This window comes from Cicer arietinum, chromosome 5 (assembly GCF_000331145.2).
Source record: "Cicer arietinum cultivar CDC Frontier isolate Library 1 chromosome 5, Cicar.CDCFrontier_v2.0, whole genome shotgun sequence".
NCBI lineage: Eukaryota > Viridiplantae > Streptophyta > Magnoliopsida > Fabales > Fabaceae > Cicer > Cicer arietinum.
The window spans coordinates 62,348,604-62,365,175 of NC_021164.2; the positions used below are offsets into that span (position 1 = coordinate 62,348,604).

The window sequence follows — 16,572 nt, forward strand, 5'->3', positions numbered from 1 at the left end:
TTCTCTATCCTCTCTCTTGCGGGGACATTAACATCGACGAAACTTTCCTCTCCTGCTTAAATATCATATTCAGTAGCTATTCTTTTTTTTGGAACAAAGCAGCCAACTTTTTCTAGCATCTTTGTAAATAATTGAGAGAATTGTACCTAATGGCTAATAACAATTAACTAGGCCAAAATTTTCAATAGAAAAGAAAGCTATGTAGCATTTTGTGTTTTCGATAGTTTTTGTTTCCATGTTGAAGGATTGAATAAAGTTGGGCGGCTGGTTTCTCCTTAAAATTGGGGGAGTTTTATCCAAAATCAATTAATTAGGTAGAAGTTTTTAACAAAAATGAAAACTTTGTAGTCTCTGGTGAAATAAAATTGTGTAGACTTGATTCATTGCAATTGCTGAAAAAGAAGGGAACGCGTGTGCATTATAAATAGAAAATTAATAATGCCCGTTGATTTAATTGGAACGACTATTATTTAGCGTTCTTATCTCACATAATAAAACACTCTTCTCATTTAATACATCACTTATATACATATTTGATTAAAAAAATAATATATTTTTAAACATTGAATTATTAATGAATATCATATATATTTAAAACACTTATTAAAGGCTAAACAGATTAAAATAATAATATATATTTAAACATAATGTAAATTATTAATGGATATAATATATATTTAAAAGACTTATGAAAGGTCAAACAGATTTCAAAAAGTTATATATATTTGAATATAATTTGAATTATTAATGGATATAACATATATTTAAAACACTTATGAAAGGCCAGACAAATATAATAAACATTGCAACGTGAATAATTTTACTCGAAGAAATAGAGAAAACATATATGAGACGTGTATGAGAAAATACTACATAATTTCTCATTTCTGCTGTCAAACTAGCTTCTTTGCTTAACTCTTAGTAGTCTCCTCTGAACATCGAAACAGGTAGCCCTGGTTTTCCGGACTCTAAAACCCTTCGTTTTCCCGCCATACACCTCAACGGCCCAAACCCTAGCTTCCACGAATACACCGTGCAACCTCCATTATCTACATTTGATGTGTAACCGCTAATTGCTTAGCGAAAATGGCGAAAGTCAGTTCCAGAGACATTCAAGAGATTGTAGAAAAACTCTCATTGGATAAAGTCAAAGCTCGCGAAGTAACCTTCATTCCCTTTCACAAACTCACTATTTTCCTTCCTTTAGTTCATCGTTGCAAAATCTTCACTATTCACTTTAATGTCATGCATGCTGTGTTCAAATTAGTTTCGAAATTCGTTATTCTGTACTAGCAATTATCAGTGTTCCAGTAAGCTTCTATTCTATTACTATATCTGTTTTGATTTGGATAAAGAAGTTGTTCATCTATTAGTTTCAGTAATTTTAATCAGAATATTATAAAATGATCATTTAATTGAATAGTGATGATCGGTCTCTCTTCTAAAACATTTTCGTGTTCATGTTTCTACCACTAGAATAATTGCAACGTTCTGGATCAGAAATTTTAATAAGCTACTACATACTTTGAAGGTTCACTAATGTGATATTTTGATCCTAATTCCTGAACTTAGTAGATTTAAGAATAACATTTAGCTTGTTTGGCAGAGAGTTAATGTTGTTCATTCGTTATTACTTCTTTTTGCTATAAGATGCTGTGTTATGATTCTGCTGGATAATCTTTATTTATTATTGGTTTTTATTTTCTGTGTACATGCTGAGGTATGCGTGTTTGATTCTAATTTGTGGTACTGTGTTGTAACTTACCAGGATGGGATCAAGTTGTTAAACACTTGGTTAGAAGGAGAAAGATCATATAGCTTCTGCAAATATATTGGACTCAACACGGCAAAGCTTAGGCCAGATGAAGTTCCTCACTGTAAGATCATTTTTAAAATCAAATTTACATGCATTGGTGGATGCAATACGATACATTTATTGAGTCAACGCAAACTTTTTACCCATGCTTAATTTGTATTTTTTTTGGGGGCAGCTGAAACATGGCCTTTTCTTATTTCTTTGCTTATTCAATCTGTGTCATCGGAAATATCCTCAAGTAAGCGGAGAAATCCAAAAACGATATATGCAAAGACTCTTAGACTTATGGTGCAACGAGCAGAAGATGCTAAGATTTCAGGTCAGTTCAAGGTAGTTTAGTTTGTAACATGCTTATTTTTTTTATTCCCTTTTGATCAGAAACAGTAATAGCTTATGAAGTTAAATTCTAAACTAAAATGCACTCCATAGATGGATGACAATGAGAGAAGGACAATAAATGATTAATAGACTTCAAAGGTAACACAACTTTGCATCATTTGTCATAAAGAAAAAGATTTCGAACAGTCTTTAGATGATACTGTCAACACATTGCAAAGAGAATACCCAGTCCCTGAAACAAAGCTTTTTGAACAATCAAAGATGCAATAAATTATTTTTTGGGTTGTCTCTAGTTTTCAACTTATCATATAACATGTTAATGATATTTTAATGGCTTTTAGGGCAGTTAAACACTCATCATGAGTATGTTTATTGTTTCATTTGAATATCGTTGCTCTGATAAGAGTTTGATCATCTTATGGTAACAGGAGTGATTGCTTTTGGTATGACTCGTGATATTGCTGTAGTACGAAAATCCCTTTTTCCATTACCCTTGTTTCTTAGCATAGTAGTGGCTATCGTAGTTAACACACAGGAAGAGTATTATGTTTTTTCTTCTGGAATTTAATCTTTTGGGAACTCAAACGATAGGGGAATTATTGTTTTAATATTTCTCGTTAATTAGTACTCACTTGATGCTGCCCCAATTTTAGGAACTTAAAGCAAGTAATTTTCCACCATATATTTGGATGCCTTTCCCTGCAAATATTCTGCATTAATTATCACCTAACCTCTGGTAGTAGTGAACAGATTATCATGTTAACAAGTTGCACTGGGTTATTAACAGCTTAAACCAAATGATGATTAGTTGACCCCTAATTACTAAACAATTCAATTATACAATGGAGTGTTAACTGACAGATACATAATGTGCAGCGGCAATGTAATTCACCCATATGAAAACAAAACAAAATCGAATGTATATATAATTGCTAGTGATATCAATATCATTGAAAAGTACATTCTAGTGTGGAATTGCTCATGAATTTTTGGGAAAATTTTAAATTGAACCACTAAATGTTTACGTAGAATGGAAAATAATTGTTATTATGGATAATATATTGGCTCAATACCCACTAGGAATGTATGTTGCTTTGCTTCCATAATAAATAATTCTTTATCAACAATTCTTTTTTTGAATTACCATTGCCACTGTTTTGGCAGTCATTAAGGTTATCATGCATTTCCTATTACAGGTGTGAAAATAATATAATTCTTTATCACTTTGAAACTTTAAATTCTACTAAAAAATATTATAAACTTATCTTATAAAATTAATGATGTTAATTTCCCCCCCTCCTAATTACCTGTTTTCCCCTTTAATTTTAGGGAAACTGCTGCCTTTGTCATCTGTTGTTAAACCACTTTTTAATCATGTTTGGGATGTTTTGAGCAACGTTCCAAGCTTTCAGTCAGAGTATGGGATTATCCTCCGACATCTATTGGCAGTTAGGGATTACAGTTTTCAGATGAGGAAGCGCATTTACTGCAGTAAGTTTTTGCAAACATGAAGTGTGCACTATTCTCACATCTCTCCACAATCGTCTGTTTTAATCTTTCGCTTTCATTCTTCTAATCAAATTCTTTATGACTAGACCTGGTGATGCTGTACATTGAGAAAGTTGAAGCATGCTTGAATGGGAAAAATATTAGTAATTTTACTTCCAAAGAAGAGGTCTTCCGTAATATCTTGACTCTTCATTCCCTTTTGGATTATCCTCCTGGAGACTACCCTGATAATCTAAGAGACGACATTGTCAAGGGGTTTGTCAGGATCTGTTCATTTGTCAGGTATTTCTTTAGGTGATTCAATGATTTTCTTTTTTACTATTATTTGATCTGCTAGAGTACAGTACGGCTTTTGTTTTTGTTATTTTTTTCAGGGAAGAAGGAAAGATATCACGTAAACTTGTTGAGTGTATCAATACATATTTGTTAAATGATGGTCCGAATTTGGGCGTTCAGTTGTTGGAGATTCATAATGCTATACAGCAGTTTATATTTCACTGTTGGCTGACAACACATGATCGAGTGCTTAAGGTCTTACAAGTGCATTTATAACGCATAAACTGATGAATTGTATTTACGTTTTTCAAAAATCTCTATCATTATTTCTGTTGCAGGACTCACTAATGTTCTACGCAAGGACACAGTTAAATTTAATGAGAGGTGCTGCAGATAGGTGTTTATTGGTTGAACAGCTTTTGGATGTGATTTGTAAGGATCTTGATCAGGGTAGCATGTCTTGTACTTCAATGCCGCGGTGAGCCTTTCTAATGTTATTCATTATATAATTTCAATGATGGATCTTCCGGTAGTTTATGATGATTTAATGAATTTTCTACCCAGGGTTGATGGAAATAAGGACGATAAACTTGGAACTTTGAGTAGCTCACAATGTGGCTTGGTGGAGCTTGCAGCTGTTCTATTTTATAGGGTAGTTAATAGAAACTCAGCGTCCAAATCCAATTTGTGGACTTAATATTTAAATTTCTGTGTTCAATTCTTGATAGTTTATCTTTTTCTGCAATAATGTTGACTGTTTTGATATAATTGTTTTAATAAATATTAATAAATATTAATAAATAAAAGTAACATGGGAAAAAGTGATAAATGCTTGTGGCATTCTAAAGTGACGAATCTTGTGATATTAGATATAAAAAAATTCCAAACAAGACACTTTGAGTGATACAGAGGAAATATTTTTTACCTACAAGAATTTCCATATTGGTGTCTAATCTGATTTACTCCTCAGGCGTGCCTCAATACAACCAGAGCCTCATTAAGTGAAAAACGAATTAAGAGAGAGTCTGCTGCTGTGGTCCTGAGGGAGGCACTCATGGAAGGCAAATGGCTATGGTAATTTTTTAACTAATTTGAAGGTTGCACTGCAAAACATTTTTTGTATGCCATACTGGGAACAACTATTAGCTTTATGCCTCTCTGAAGTGCTTGTTTTTATCTTATCATTTGTACTATTTTTTTCATGTCCTATAATTTCAGTCCCCTTTATTAAAAGAGCTTTTATTTTGAAATAGTTTGTAGTTAATATTTATGCCACCAAAACTATGTTGTGTATTTAAGTTCTCTCGATCTGTTCACCTCTATATCTCATGTTTTTGCTTGGGGTTTCTCTCTCAATAGAATTTTCAACTATTTGTTATAAGCTACATGTTCATCATGCATTCACATCATTTTTACTCTCATAGTTCATACCGTGCAAAAGCTCATTTTGTACTCAGAAATTCGCTACTGCCTCATTGTTTAATGTAAAAATATGTGAAAACAGGTGATGAAAACAAGGTGGCGGTTTGTAATTTTCAACTATTTGTTATAAGCTACATGTTCATCATGCATTCACATCATTTTTACTCTCATAGTTCATACCGTGCAAAAGCTCATTTTGTACTCAGAAATTCGCTACTGCCTCATTGTCTAATGTAAAAATATGTGAAAACAGGTGATGAAAACAAGGTGGCGGTTTGTAATTTAAGGTGAAAAACATAAAATAAAAATTTAAAAATGTTTTCTCAAATCAAACAGGCTTGAAACATTAAATATGGTGTGATTTTCTTTGTTCACATAAATCCATTTTTCATGATTCAACTTATTAGTTTTTTATTGTCTGGGCATAATTTTTGGTTTACCTTGATTTTTGTTATCGTTTTATCTTAATAATCTCATTTTACAATAACTGGTCGTATGCTAGAATCTGAAGTGAAGTCCTTGAATGCATCTTCTGGCATTGTAACACAAAATTAACATTGTGTATTGTAAAAATCGATTATTGAAATTAAATATGTTAGAATTGCATAATGCAAGAAGGTGAAACAACCTAAGAGAAAGATGAATATTCTATATTCATTAGAATTTGATCAAATGATACAAGTTCTGTATTTATAATAGAAGCAGAGAGTATCTAAATCTAACTGTCTAGAGTGACTTGTGGTGCAAGACACAAGCTCTAACTAATTGGAAGCTTCTGGAAGAAGCGCTGACAGTTGGATAGGCCAACTCTCATAATACAATTCTGACAACTATCCAAACAGAGGTTGTGCCCAAGACCCAATTTTCACACTATCTCTAACATTTCCCCTACAAGTGAAGGTGTCTTTACAAGACCGAATTTGTCAAACATTCTAAGCTTTTGGTGAGAGCATCAGCCAACTGATCTTTCAACGCCTTTTCCCGAATGAAGAATATATCAAACTCCATGTGTTTGGTGCAGTTGTGCAAAGTAGGGTTGTGGGCTAGAGATACTGTGCCGAGGTTATCACATAAGATGTAAGCAGTTTGGAATTTGCAACCCAATTCAGTGAGCGATGACTGGATCCATAACATTTATGCTGAGAAATGTGCTAAACTTGTATATACTGTCTGCCTAAGTACTAGAGCGTGCCACTGGAGTTTGTTTCTTGAACCACCGAGAAATGAGGTTAGGACCAAGGTAGACACATGCTGCTGAGGTGGACCTGCGGTTATCAGGGTATTAAGATCTAATCTGAATCACAAAAGCCAACCATAGAGAGATGGTGATGCAAAGGATCTGCTTGGATAAGAAGTCCATGATGCAGAGTGCCACTGAAAATAGCACAAAATTCTTATTACATCCTTCGAGTGTGTAACACCCCGACCATTACCATTCCTGGTGATGCTACCTCACGACCTTCTCGCCCCCCTCTTTCCCACCGTTGGAAATCTGGCAAGTTTTTGCCTTCCGTGGGATTCGAGCCCGATACCTGGGGGATAAGTACCGCCTCCACATAGACCCACTACCAATTGAGTGTGGAGGCAGTACTTATCCCCTAGGTACCGGGCTCGAATCCCTCGGAAGGCAAAAACTCGCCAGATTTTCAACGGTGGGAAAGAGGGGGGCGAGAAGGTCGTGAGGCAACATTGCCGGTAATAGTAATGGCCGGGGTGTTACAGAGTGTTCCTCTAAGGGCTGTGAGAGGAACTGACATACCTTGTTGATAGACAAGTTGATCCCTGGTCTAGTAAGGGTGCCATATTTTAGTGCACGACCTATGAAACAAAATTTGTTGGGTCAACAACAGTATCAGACACAAACATTGAAAGTTTGCTCTTGTATATTGTTGAAGAATCAAGAGAAATCAAATTTAATTCTCTTTGATGTTATATTATTCTCTTTATTTTTATTTTTTATGATTCTGTATTTATTAGTCAGTATTACTATTGTAATTCTTTTCCTATATAAATGGCCTAAGTCTTAAGAGTTAGGGTAAAATATATTTATTGAATTGAAATATGTTGGCAATACATCAAATATATATATACCTGAGGGATATGAAACAGAAATAGATTTTGACACTCCCCCTCAAGCTGGTGAATAGATATTCTCCATTCCCAGCTTGGATACAATTATTTCAAAGTTGCTGCTGTTTAGCCCTTTAGTTAGAAGATCTACAAAGTTGCCTTGGGATGAGACATATGGAGTGCAAATTAGACCACTGTCGAGTTTTTCTTTGATGAAATGTCTACAACTTCAATATGCTTGGTTCTATCATGTTGCACTGGATTATGTGCTATGCTAATAGCAGATTTATTATCACAATAGAGTTTCATTGGTTCATCCCACTCTATCTTCAGATCCTTCAAAATAATCTTCAACCACAATAACTCACATATTCCTAGTTCCATTGTCCTAAATTCTGCTTCAGCACTGGATCTGGATACCACACTTTGTTTCTTACTTTTCCAAGCCACAAGATTCCCACATAGAAAAGTGAAATATCCCGTGGTTGACTTTCTATCTATAATTAACCCAACATAGTCAACATCAGTATATGCTTCAAGTCCCACATTTCCATTTCATCTGAACAAAATTCCTCTTCCTGGAGTTCCTTTCAAATATTGCACGATTCTGAGTGCAACTTGCAAATGTTGCATGAATTGACTAACTAGGCTTACAACAAAGGCAATATTAGGTCTTGCTATGGCTGCAAGCGAGGAGCAGCAAGGGCTTGCGGAACTGCAGTAGGTTCCATGTGTGTAAGTAGAGTGGGGTGAAGGCGAGGTAGGAAAATGCCAGACTTGGCCCTGGTTTGCATGTCATGACTGTTTTGAGGATGGATATGTGGTTGAGCAGGGGCAGGGTCTGATGAGTAAGATGAGGGAGAAGTGGGAGGTGAGGATGAGGGAGGTTTAGAGGTATTTGGAAGAGGGGAAGTGGAAGGTGTTTGGTCGTGTTGGGGTGAGGCAACAAATTGTTGTTGGGGCAGCAACAGATTGAGAGGAAGTGGATTGAGGGGACAAATGAGAAGAGGCTGAAGTGCTTAGAGAAAAACGAGTATCTTGCTGTGATTTTTGTTATGTTTTATCTTAATTTCTCTTTTTATAAATAATTGGTCTTATGCTAGAATCTGAAGTGAAGTCCTTGAATGCATCTTCTAATATCGTAGTGTAGAAATTAATAGTGTTCTGTTAATATAGATGATTTAAATTAAAAATTATCATGCCACAATCTGATGAAGGATATTTGCTACAGGAATGCTGCATTTTGTTATCTAACTCGAAACTTTCATACTCGCATTAGCAAAGATCTGCTCATCTACTGGTTTGAAGGCATATGGATGAGCTTTGACAGGTAACTTAGGATTCATATTTGGCATGGTAAACAAAGTAACTGTTATTGTGGCCATATTTTTAACAATGGCTCTAAATTATAGGCAGTTTTCTGTACAAAGTACTGCTTAGGAATTAGCGGATATTATAATTCCTATATCTCTGTCCCTCTAATAATTTTATGATAAAATCTCAACATTTCTGGATTACAATAATTTACATATTTTTTCACTCGCATGTTCTCTCTCACCATCTATTTACTATTTAGCATTTTAGCTTTTTCACCTGGTTTGTCTTGCACTTTTTTCCCTTTCTCCTATACTCAAATTGCTTTTTTTATTAAACATCATAAAGTTAATATTATCTGTGGGAATATTGCGCATGTATGGAGAGAAACTTATGATTGATAGTTTGCTGGTTGAACGGGCACTTCTCAATTAATTTTCTCATGGTTTGAATTGAATATGACTTTATGCATGTGTAACACATCTTTGTAGTAAAGACTGTTGATAATCACCTCCATTATTTACTTACAAATTTGAGCTAATATTGCAGAATCCTTAATTCTGCAAATGTTGATCGGGCCTATGATGGTTTGTTGTGGACTCTGCGGTATGCTTCTTTGAATAGGCATAAGGGTTCTTTTGCTTTATATTATTGTCTCTTGTGCATTTCAGATTTGTTCTAGAAAGTTATACTATGGACCCTGGCTACTCTTTGAATATTGTGAACTTATGTCTGTTCATTTATATCTAAAGGAGTTTGCAGGAACTTTCGTCAGCTCTATTGCTTCCAAATTCAATGATAGAGATATTGTCAATGCCATCTTCTACCTTGAATGAGGTCTTTCTGTTTCTCTAACATGTTTTGACTGTCCTTCCTTTGATGCATCCCACACTTATTTTCCCACACTTATTACTCATATATAACTAAATCCCTATTAATACTCATATATAACTGAATCCTTATACATAAGGGATATATAACAAAAACATATTTTGACACTCCCCTTAAAATTGGTGAAAGGTGTTCTCCTTCCCAGCTTAGATACAATTCTTTCAAAGTTGTTGCTGTTTAGCCCTTTAGTTAGAAATTCTGCAAGGTTGCCTTGTGAGGAGAGATATGGAGTGCAAATTAGGCCACTGTCGAGTTTTTGTTTGATGAAATGTCTATCGACTTCAATATTCTTGTTTCTATCAAGCTGCACTGGATTATGTGCTATGCTAATAGTAGATTTATTATCACAATAGAGCTTCATTGGTTCATCCCACTTTATCGTCAAGTCTCCCACTTTAGCTTCATTGGTTCAACCATAGTAACTGAAGAAAGTAAAAGATAAAATACTTTCATATTTTATTATTACAGCCCTAAGCTGTTTATATAGGAAAAGAAATTACAATAGTAAAACTGAGTAATAATGACAAAATAGAAATAAACATAATAATATAAAATAAAAGAGAATAAAATCTAATTTCTCTCGATTCTTCAACACCCCCCCTCAAGTTGGTGCATAGATATCTATCATGCCCAACTTGGCTATAAGTCGCTCAAAATTTGGTCTTGCCAAACTTTTTGTCAAGATATCAGCAGTTTGCTGATTTGGAAGTTACAAATGGCAGACATATAACTCCAACATCAATTTTTTCTTTTATGAAATGGCGGTCAATCTCAGTATGCTTTGTTCTATCATGTTGTACAGGGTTGTGAGCTATAATTATTGCTGCTTTGCTATCACAGAACAATTTTAAGGGTGAGTCAACTTTTATTTTCAGTCCGTCCAAGAGTTTATGAATGCATAAAAGTTCACAGATTCCTTGAGCCATTGCTCTGAATTCATCTTCTGCACTGCTTCGGGCAACAACCCCTTGTTTCTTACTTCTCCAAGTAACTAAATTTCCTCAAACATAGGCACAATATCCAGTGGTGGATTTTCTATCAGTAATTGATCCTGCCCAATCAGCATCTGTAAATATAGAGACTTCTCTGTCATTAGTTTTCTTGAAGCACAAACCCTTTCCAGGATTGGATTTCAAGTACCTTAAGATTCGATAAACTGCCTCCAAGTGTTCTTCATAGGGAGAATGCATGAATTGACTTACAACACTCACAGAGAAAGCGATGTTAGGTCTAGTGTGGGCTAGATAAATAAGTTTGCCGACTAACCTCTGGTATCTTCCAATCTCAATAGGAACACTGCCTTTCTCCCAAAGTTTAGCATTTAATTCCATAGGAGTATCTGCTGGTCTACACCCACTCATCCCAGTTTCTTATAAGAGATCTAGGATGTATTTTCTTTGAGAAACAACAATTCCCTTCTTTGAGCGAGCAACTTCCATACCAAGAAAATATTTAAGCGCGCCTAAATCTTTGATCTCAAATTCTTTTGTCAAATTTTTCTTCAATCTTTCCATCTCAACAATGTCATCTCCTGTGAGAATAATATCATCTACATATACAATTAGAATTGAAATTTTACCAACATTAGATAACTTCATGAACAGAGTATGGTCTGATTGTCCCTGCATATGTTCTTGCCTTTTGACCGACCGAGTGAATTTTTCAAACCAAGCCCTTGGAGATTGCTTGAGACCATAAAGGGATTTTTGTAGTTTGCACACATTTGAACCAAATTTATCTTTAAAGCCAGGTGGACTATCCATGTATACTTCCTCCTCCAAATCACCATTCAGAAAAGCATTCTTTACATCAAGTTGGTTAAGAGACCAATCTAAATTCACTGCCAAGGACATGAGAACTCTAATAGTGTTTAATTTGGCAACGGGAGCAAAAGTCTCTGAGTAATCAATGCCATATGTCTGAGTAAACCCTTTAGCAACCAAACGTGCCTTGTATCTTTCAACTGTGTTATCAGAATTGTATTTCACAGTAAATACCCATTTACAGCCAACAGTATTCTTTCCTGTAGGTAATGTCATGACTCTCCAAGTTTGATTCTTCTCAAGAGCTCTCATCTCCTAAAGAACAGCTTCCTTCCACTTTGGAATTTTTAGAGCCTCCTGTATATTTTTTGGAATTTCTACAGTAGACAACTTAGAGGTAAATGTAGCAAATGAAGAAGACAATTTTGAGTATGACACATAATTAGACAAAGGATATTTAGTGCATGTTCTAACAGGTTTTCTAATTGCAATAGGAAGGTCTAAATCAGGATACTCGGCATGACTCTTAAGAATAGAAGACTTACCTGTATCAAGATGATGTGCTGGATTATCTATTGGTTCAGAATCTTGGAAGGGTCGGAGAATGGGTCATTCATTTCTCTGTTTATGGTTTCTTCTTTCAAAGACATTTCCCTTCCAAGTAGGGTCAGTTGTAGTAAACCTGCTGTGTCTCTTTATCTGAGTCATTATGTTGTGACATTTCAGGTGGTCGTTTATTATTATTGAGATCAAGAATTTGATCATTGTGATTTTGATTTGAAATTGTCGCCTCCGAATCTGTCGAAACCTCATTCATAAGTGGATTGAGTTTCAATATGGATTATTGGGCATTTTCTTTTGGTGCATCAATATAAGTCTCAGAATTTTGTGACAACACTATATCACTTAAAGTAATGATGTTTTCAAAAGTAAAAGATGAATCTTCCTTAAAATTTCCCCCCTGAAGATGAATGTCAGTAAAAAATGGTTGATTTTCAACAAAAGTAACATCCGTGGTTACAAAAGTTCTTTTTGATTTTGGTTTAAAACACCGATACCCCTTATGAGTTGGAGAGTAACCGGTAAACACACATTTTATTGCTCGTGGATCGAGTTAGTCAAGGTGTTTATGTTCATGAACAAAAGCAGTACAACCAAAAACTTTTAGTGGCAAATCAGTAGAGACACTAGTCAAAAGAAAATAATTTCGAAAAACATCAAGAGGTGTATGAAAATCTAAAATTTTAGATGGCATTCGATTGATTAAATATGATGCAGTTAAAACAGCTTCACCCCACAAATATTTTGGAACCTTATTTGCAAATAGTAAAGCTCTAGCAACCTCAAGAAGATGCCTATTCTTTCTCTCTGCAATTCCATTTTGTTGGGGTGTGTTAACACAAGAACTTTGATCAACAACCCCATTTGCAAAAAAAAATCGGACAAAAGTGTATTAAAATATCCTTTACCATTGTCACTTCTGAATACTTGAATATTTGTTTGGTATTGAGTGTGCACCATTTTAAAGAAATTTTTGACAAATTGTCCAACTTCCGATTTTTCTTTCAATAAATAAACCCAACAAATTCTAGTATGATCATCAATAAAAGTTATAAACCATTTTTTATTAGAAAATGTGTTTATTCTATTAGGACCCCAAACATCACTATGAATAACTGCAAACGGTTTTGATTGTTTATATGGTTGTGTAGAAAAAGAAGAACGGTGATGTTTAGCAAATTCACAAGTTTCACAATGAAATAAAGATGGATCCTTCTTAGAAAATAATTTAGGAAACAAATGTTTCAAATACGAAAAACTAGGATGTCCTAACCGTAAATGCCATAACATAATATCATCATTATTAGAAGAAACAAAAATAGATTCAAAGCAGGTACTTGTTTTTTGTTGGTCTTTGAAGTCGAGTCCATTGTCAAGATAATAGAGTCCTCCACTCTCCTTAGCATTGCCAATCATCTTCCCCGTGCTCAAATACTTAAAAGTGCAATGAGAATGAAAGAAGTTAGCTTGACAATTTATATCCTTTGTTAATTTAGTAATGGATAACAGATTACATGATAAATTAGGAACATGTAAGACATTTTTTAAGGTTAACTTAGGTGACAAAATAACAGAGCCTTTCCCTGCAATGGGTGAAAGAGAGCCATCTGCAATTTTAATTTTGTGGTTACCTGCACAAGGACTATAAGAAGAAAATAGACTCGACTCCCCAGTCATATGATCAGTAGCACCAGAATCAATAATCCAAGTATGGCTGGGAGTGACACTAAGTAGAGCAGTATTTGGAAAATTACCTCTCTGAGCTATAGAGCAAGAAGAAGTTTGAGACTCAAGAAGTTTGTACAATTGATCTAACTGTTCCTTGGTGAAAGGAGATGGGCTTGAAGGAGACTGCTTCTCTTGATCAGATGTACCAGCTTGGAGCGCATGACCTTCGTTTCTTTCTTTTTTCTTCCAATTTAGAGGTTTTCCATGGAGCTTCCAACATGTATCACGTGTGTGCCCTGGACGTTTGCAATGTTCGCACCATGGTTTCTTGCCAGCGCTCTTCCCGTCTTCATTTTTTGTGACTAGGGCAGAGCTTTCAACCTCACCAATAGAAGGTGACTTACCCATCATAACACCTTGTCTCGCCTCTTCTCTTCTAACTTCTGAGAATGCTTCCCAAAGTGATGGCAATGGGATCTTTCCCAATATTCTGCCTCGAACTTCATCAAGCCGCTTATTAAGCCCGACCAAGAACATGAATACACAGTCGTTCTCCTGTCTCTTAAGAAACAAAACACTGTCCTCACAACACTTCTAATGATCATCATAGCAGAGATCCAATTCTTGCCATAGTGTCATCAACTCATAATAGGTAGTGACATCTCTATCTCCTTGTTTGGTATGCCACAATCGTGATTTAAGATCGAAAATTTGAGAAGAATTCTGAATATCAGAATATGTTTCTTTGACAGCCTCCCAAACTTCCTTTGCAGTAGACAAAAACATAAAAGGTTTTCTGATTGTTGATTCCATATTACTAAGCAACCAAGCAATAATAACAGAGTTCTCATATTTCCAAAACCTGTAATTCGGATCAGTTGTGGCAGACATTTGCACCTCTCCTGTTAGGAAACCGTATATTCCCTTACCGTCTAAAATCAATCTTGCGGTTTGGGACCATTCGACATAATTTTTTCCATTTAGTTTTTGGATTTCAACCTTGAGAGCATTAGAAGTTCCCTCATGGCCAAAAAAGTTGGAAAAACCGTTCTGGCCGCTTAGGCTGCTGCCATTGCTGCCTGTGCTGCTGCCATTGCCGCCTGTGCCGCTGCCACTGCCGCTTAGGGCGCTGTCTAAATTATCAGCGTTGTTGACTACGTCTGATTTTTTTGCCAAACCATCGTCATTGTCGCCGCTATCCACAAGGGCTACCTTCCATGGGGTATTGTATGCCATTAGATTTAGCTCAGTTGGTTGGAGCTCCAAACCCTAATGGTTGTGGAAAGATTTACAGAACCCTAACTAGAGCTCTTGATACCATGAAGAAAGTAAAAGATAAAATACTTTCATATTTTATTATTACAACCCTAAGCTGTTTATATAGGAAAAGAAATTACAATAGTAAAACTGAGTAATAATGACAGAATAAAAATAAACATAATAATATAAAATAAAATAGAATAAAATCTAATTTCTCTCGATTCTTCAACAGTAACTCACATATCCCTTGTGCCATTGCCCTAAATTCTACTTCACCGCTAGATCTAGATACCACATTTTGCTTCTTACTCTTCCAAGTCACAAGATTCCCACATAGGAAAATGCAATATTCTGTGGTTGATCTTCTATCTACAATTGACCCTGCATATTCAGTATCAATATATGCTTCAAGACCCACAATTCCAGTCGTTCGAACAAAATCCTTTTCCTGGAGTTCCTTTCAAATATTGCACGATTTTGAGTTCAGCTTGCAAGTGTACCTCCTATGATTGGTGCATGAATTGACTAACTAGGCTTACAGCGAAGGCAACATCGTGTTTAGTATGTGACAAATATATTAGTCTTCCAACTAATCTTTGGTACATTTCCTTGTCAACTTAAATGTCCTCTTCTACATTTCCCAACTTTAAATTTGGATCGGTTGGTGTACTCGCTGGCTTGCATGCTGTCTTGCCCGTTTCTTGCAGAAGATCTGTTATGTATTTTTGTTGGGATATGAAAATCCCTTTCTTAGTGTGAGCCACTTCAATTCCTAAGAAATATTTCAATTTTCCCAAGGTTTTAATCTCAAATTCTTTGGCTAAGTGTTGTCCTAACAATTGTTGCTCCTTTTCATCATCATCGGTCACTATAATGTCGCCCACATATACTAATAACGCTGTTACTCCCCCTGACTCAATGTTTGATACAAAGGGTATGATCTCCTTGGCTTTGTTTGAAACCTAGACCCACCACGACTCTAGCAAACCTCCCAAATCACTATGAATATGGACAAACGACGCACACCTAAATATTCTGATAGTAAGATTACTACTGGTAAACACATTAGGGTAGAACGGGGACAGGGCCTCCATGGGAGGTTTAAAGGCAATGACACTAGAAGGTGATAGGGCCTCCATGGGAGGTTTTAAGGCAATGACACTAGAAGGCAATAACATTGCTCGAGTTTGATCTAACAAATACCCATGTTTCCTCTCAACAATCCCATTTTGTTGGGGTGTTTTAACACACTCATGAATAATACCCTCCTTTTGACAGAAAGAATTAAGTCCGTGATTAAAATAATTTTTGGCATTATTAGACCTAATCCTTTTAATACTCACTCCGAATTGGTTTTTTATCATGGAGAAGAATTGTACAAACACAAAGCTGACTTCAAATTTTTGTTTTAGCAAGTAAACCTAAGTAACCCGAGTACAATCATCAATAAAGGTTACAAACCAACGGGCTCCTAATGTATTTGGAACATTAGAGGGACCCCATACATCAGTATGAACTAAATAGAATGGAGAAGTACTCATTTGGTTATTAACTGAAAAAGGTACACATTTGTGCTTAACAAGCTCACACACCTCACAGTGAAGACTTTCTACCACTAATTTTTTGAAGAGTGAATGAAAAAACTGTTTTATGACTTTAAATGAAGGATGACCCAGGCGACAG

The 16,572-nt window shown here is 35.4% G+C and overlaps 1 protein-coding gene across 10 annotated transcripts in view; it reads left to right on the forward strand.

Moving 5' to 3' along the window:
- The first annotated feature begins 789 nt into the window (after positions 1–789).
- Positions 790–16,572, forward strand: part of LOC101498080 (serine/threonine-protein kinase ATM) — an 85,244-nt gene continuing 69,461 nt past the window's right edge. For 7 of the 10 annotated variants that reach the window (XM_073368573.1, XM_073368574.1, XM_012716285.3 and 4 more), the window contains exons 1-12: positions 792–1,161; positions 1,769–1,877; positions 1,992–2,135; positions 3,485–3,646; positions 3,751–3,946; positions 4,039–4,195; positions 4,279–4,418; positions 4,505–4,592; positions 4,911–5,014; positions 8,664–8,762; positions 9,296–9,352; positions 9,499–9,583. In XM_073368573.1, coding sequence (XP_073224674.1) covers positions 1,087–1,161; positions 1,769–1,877; positions 1,992–2,135; positions 3,485–3,646; positions 3,751–3,946; positions 4,039–4,195; positions 4,279–4,418; positions 4,505–4,592; positions 4,911–5,014; positions 8,664–8,762; positions 9,296–9,352; positions 9,499–9,583 — 1,416 coding nt within the window. In that variant the 5' untranslated portion in view covers positions 792–1,086. Of the gene's footprint in view, positions 1,162–1,768; positions 1,878–1,991; positions 2,147–3,484; positions 3,647–3,750; positions 3,947–4,038; positions 4,196–4,278; positions 4,419–4,504; positions 4,593–4,910; positions 5,015–8,663; positions 8,763–9,295; positions 9,353–9,498; positions 9,584–16,572 lie in introns of those variants that run through there. The other 3 variants (XR_012163164.1, XM_073368579.1, XM_073368578.1) reach the window with 2 other exon arrangements.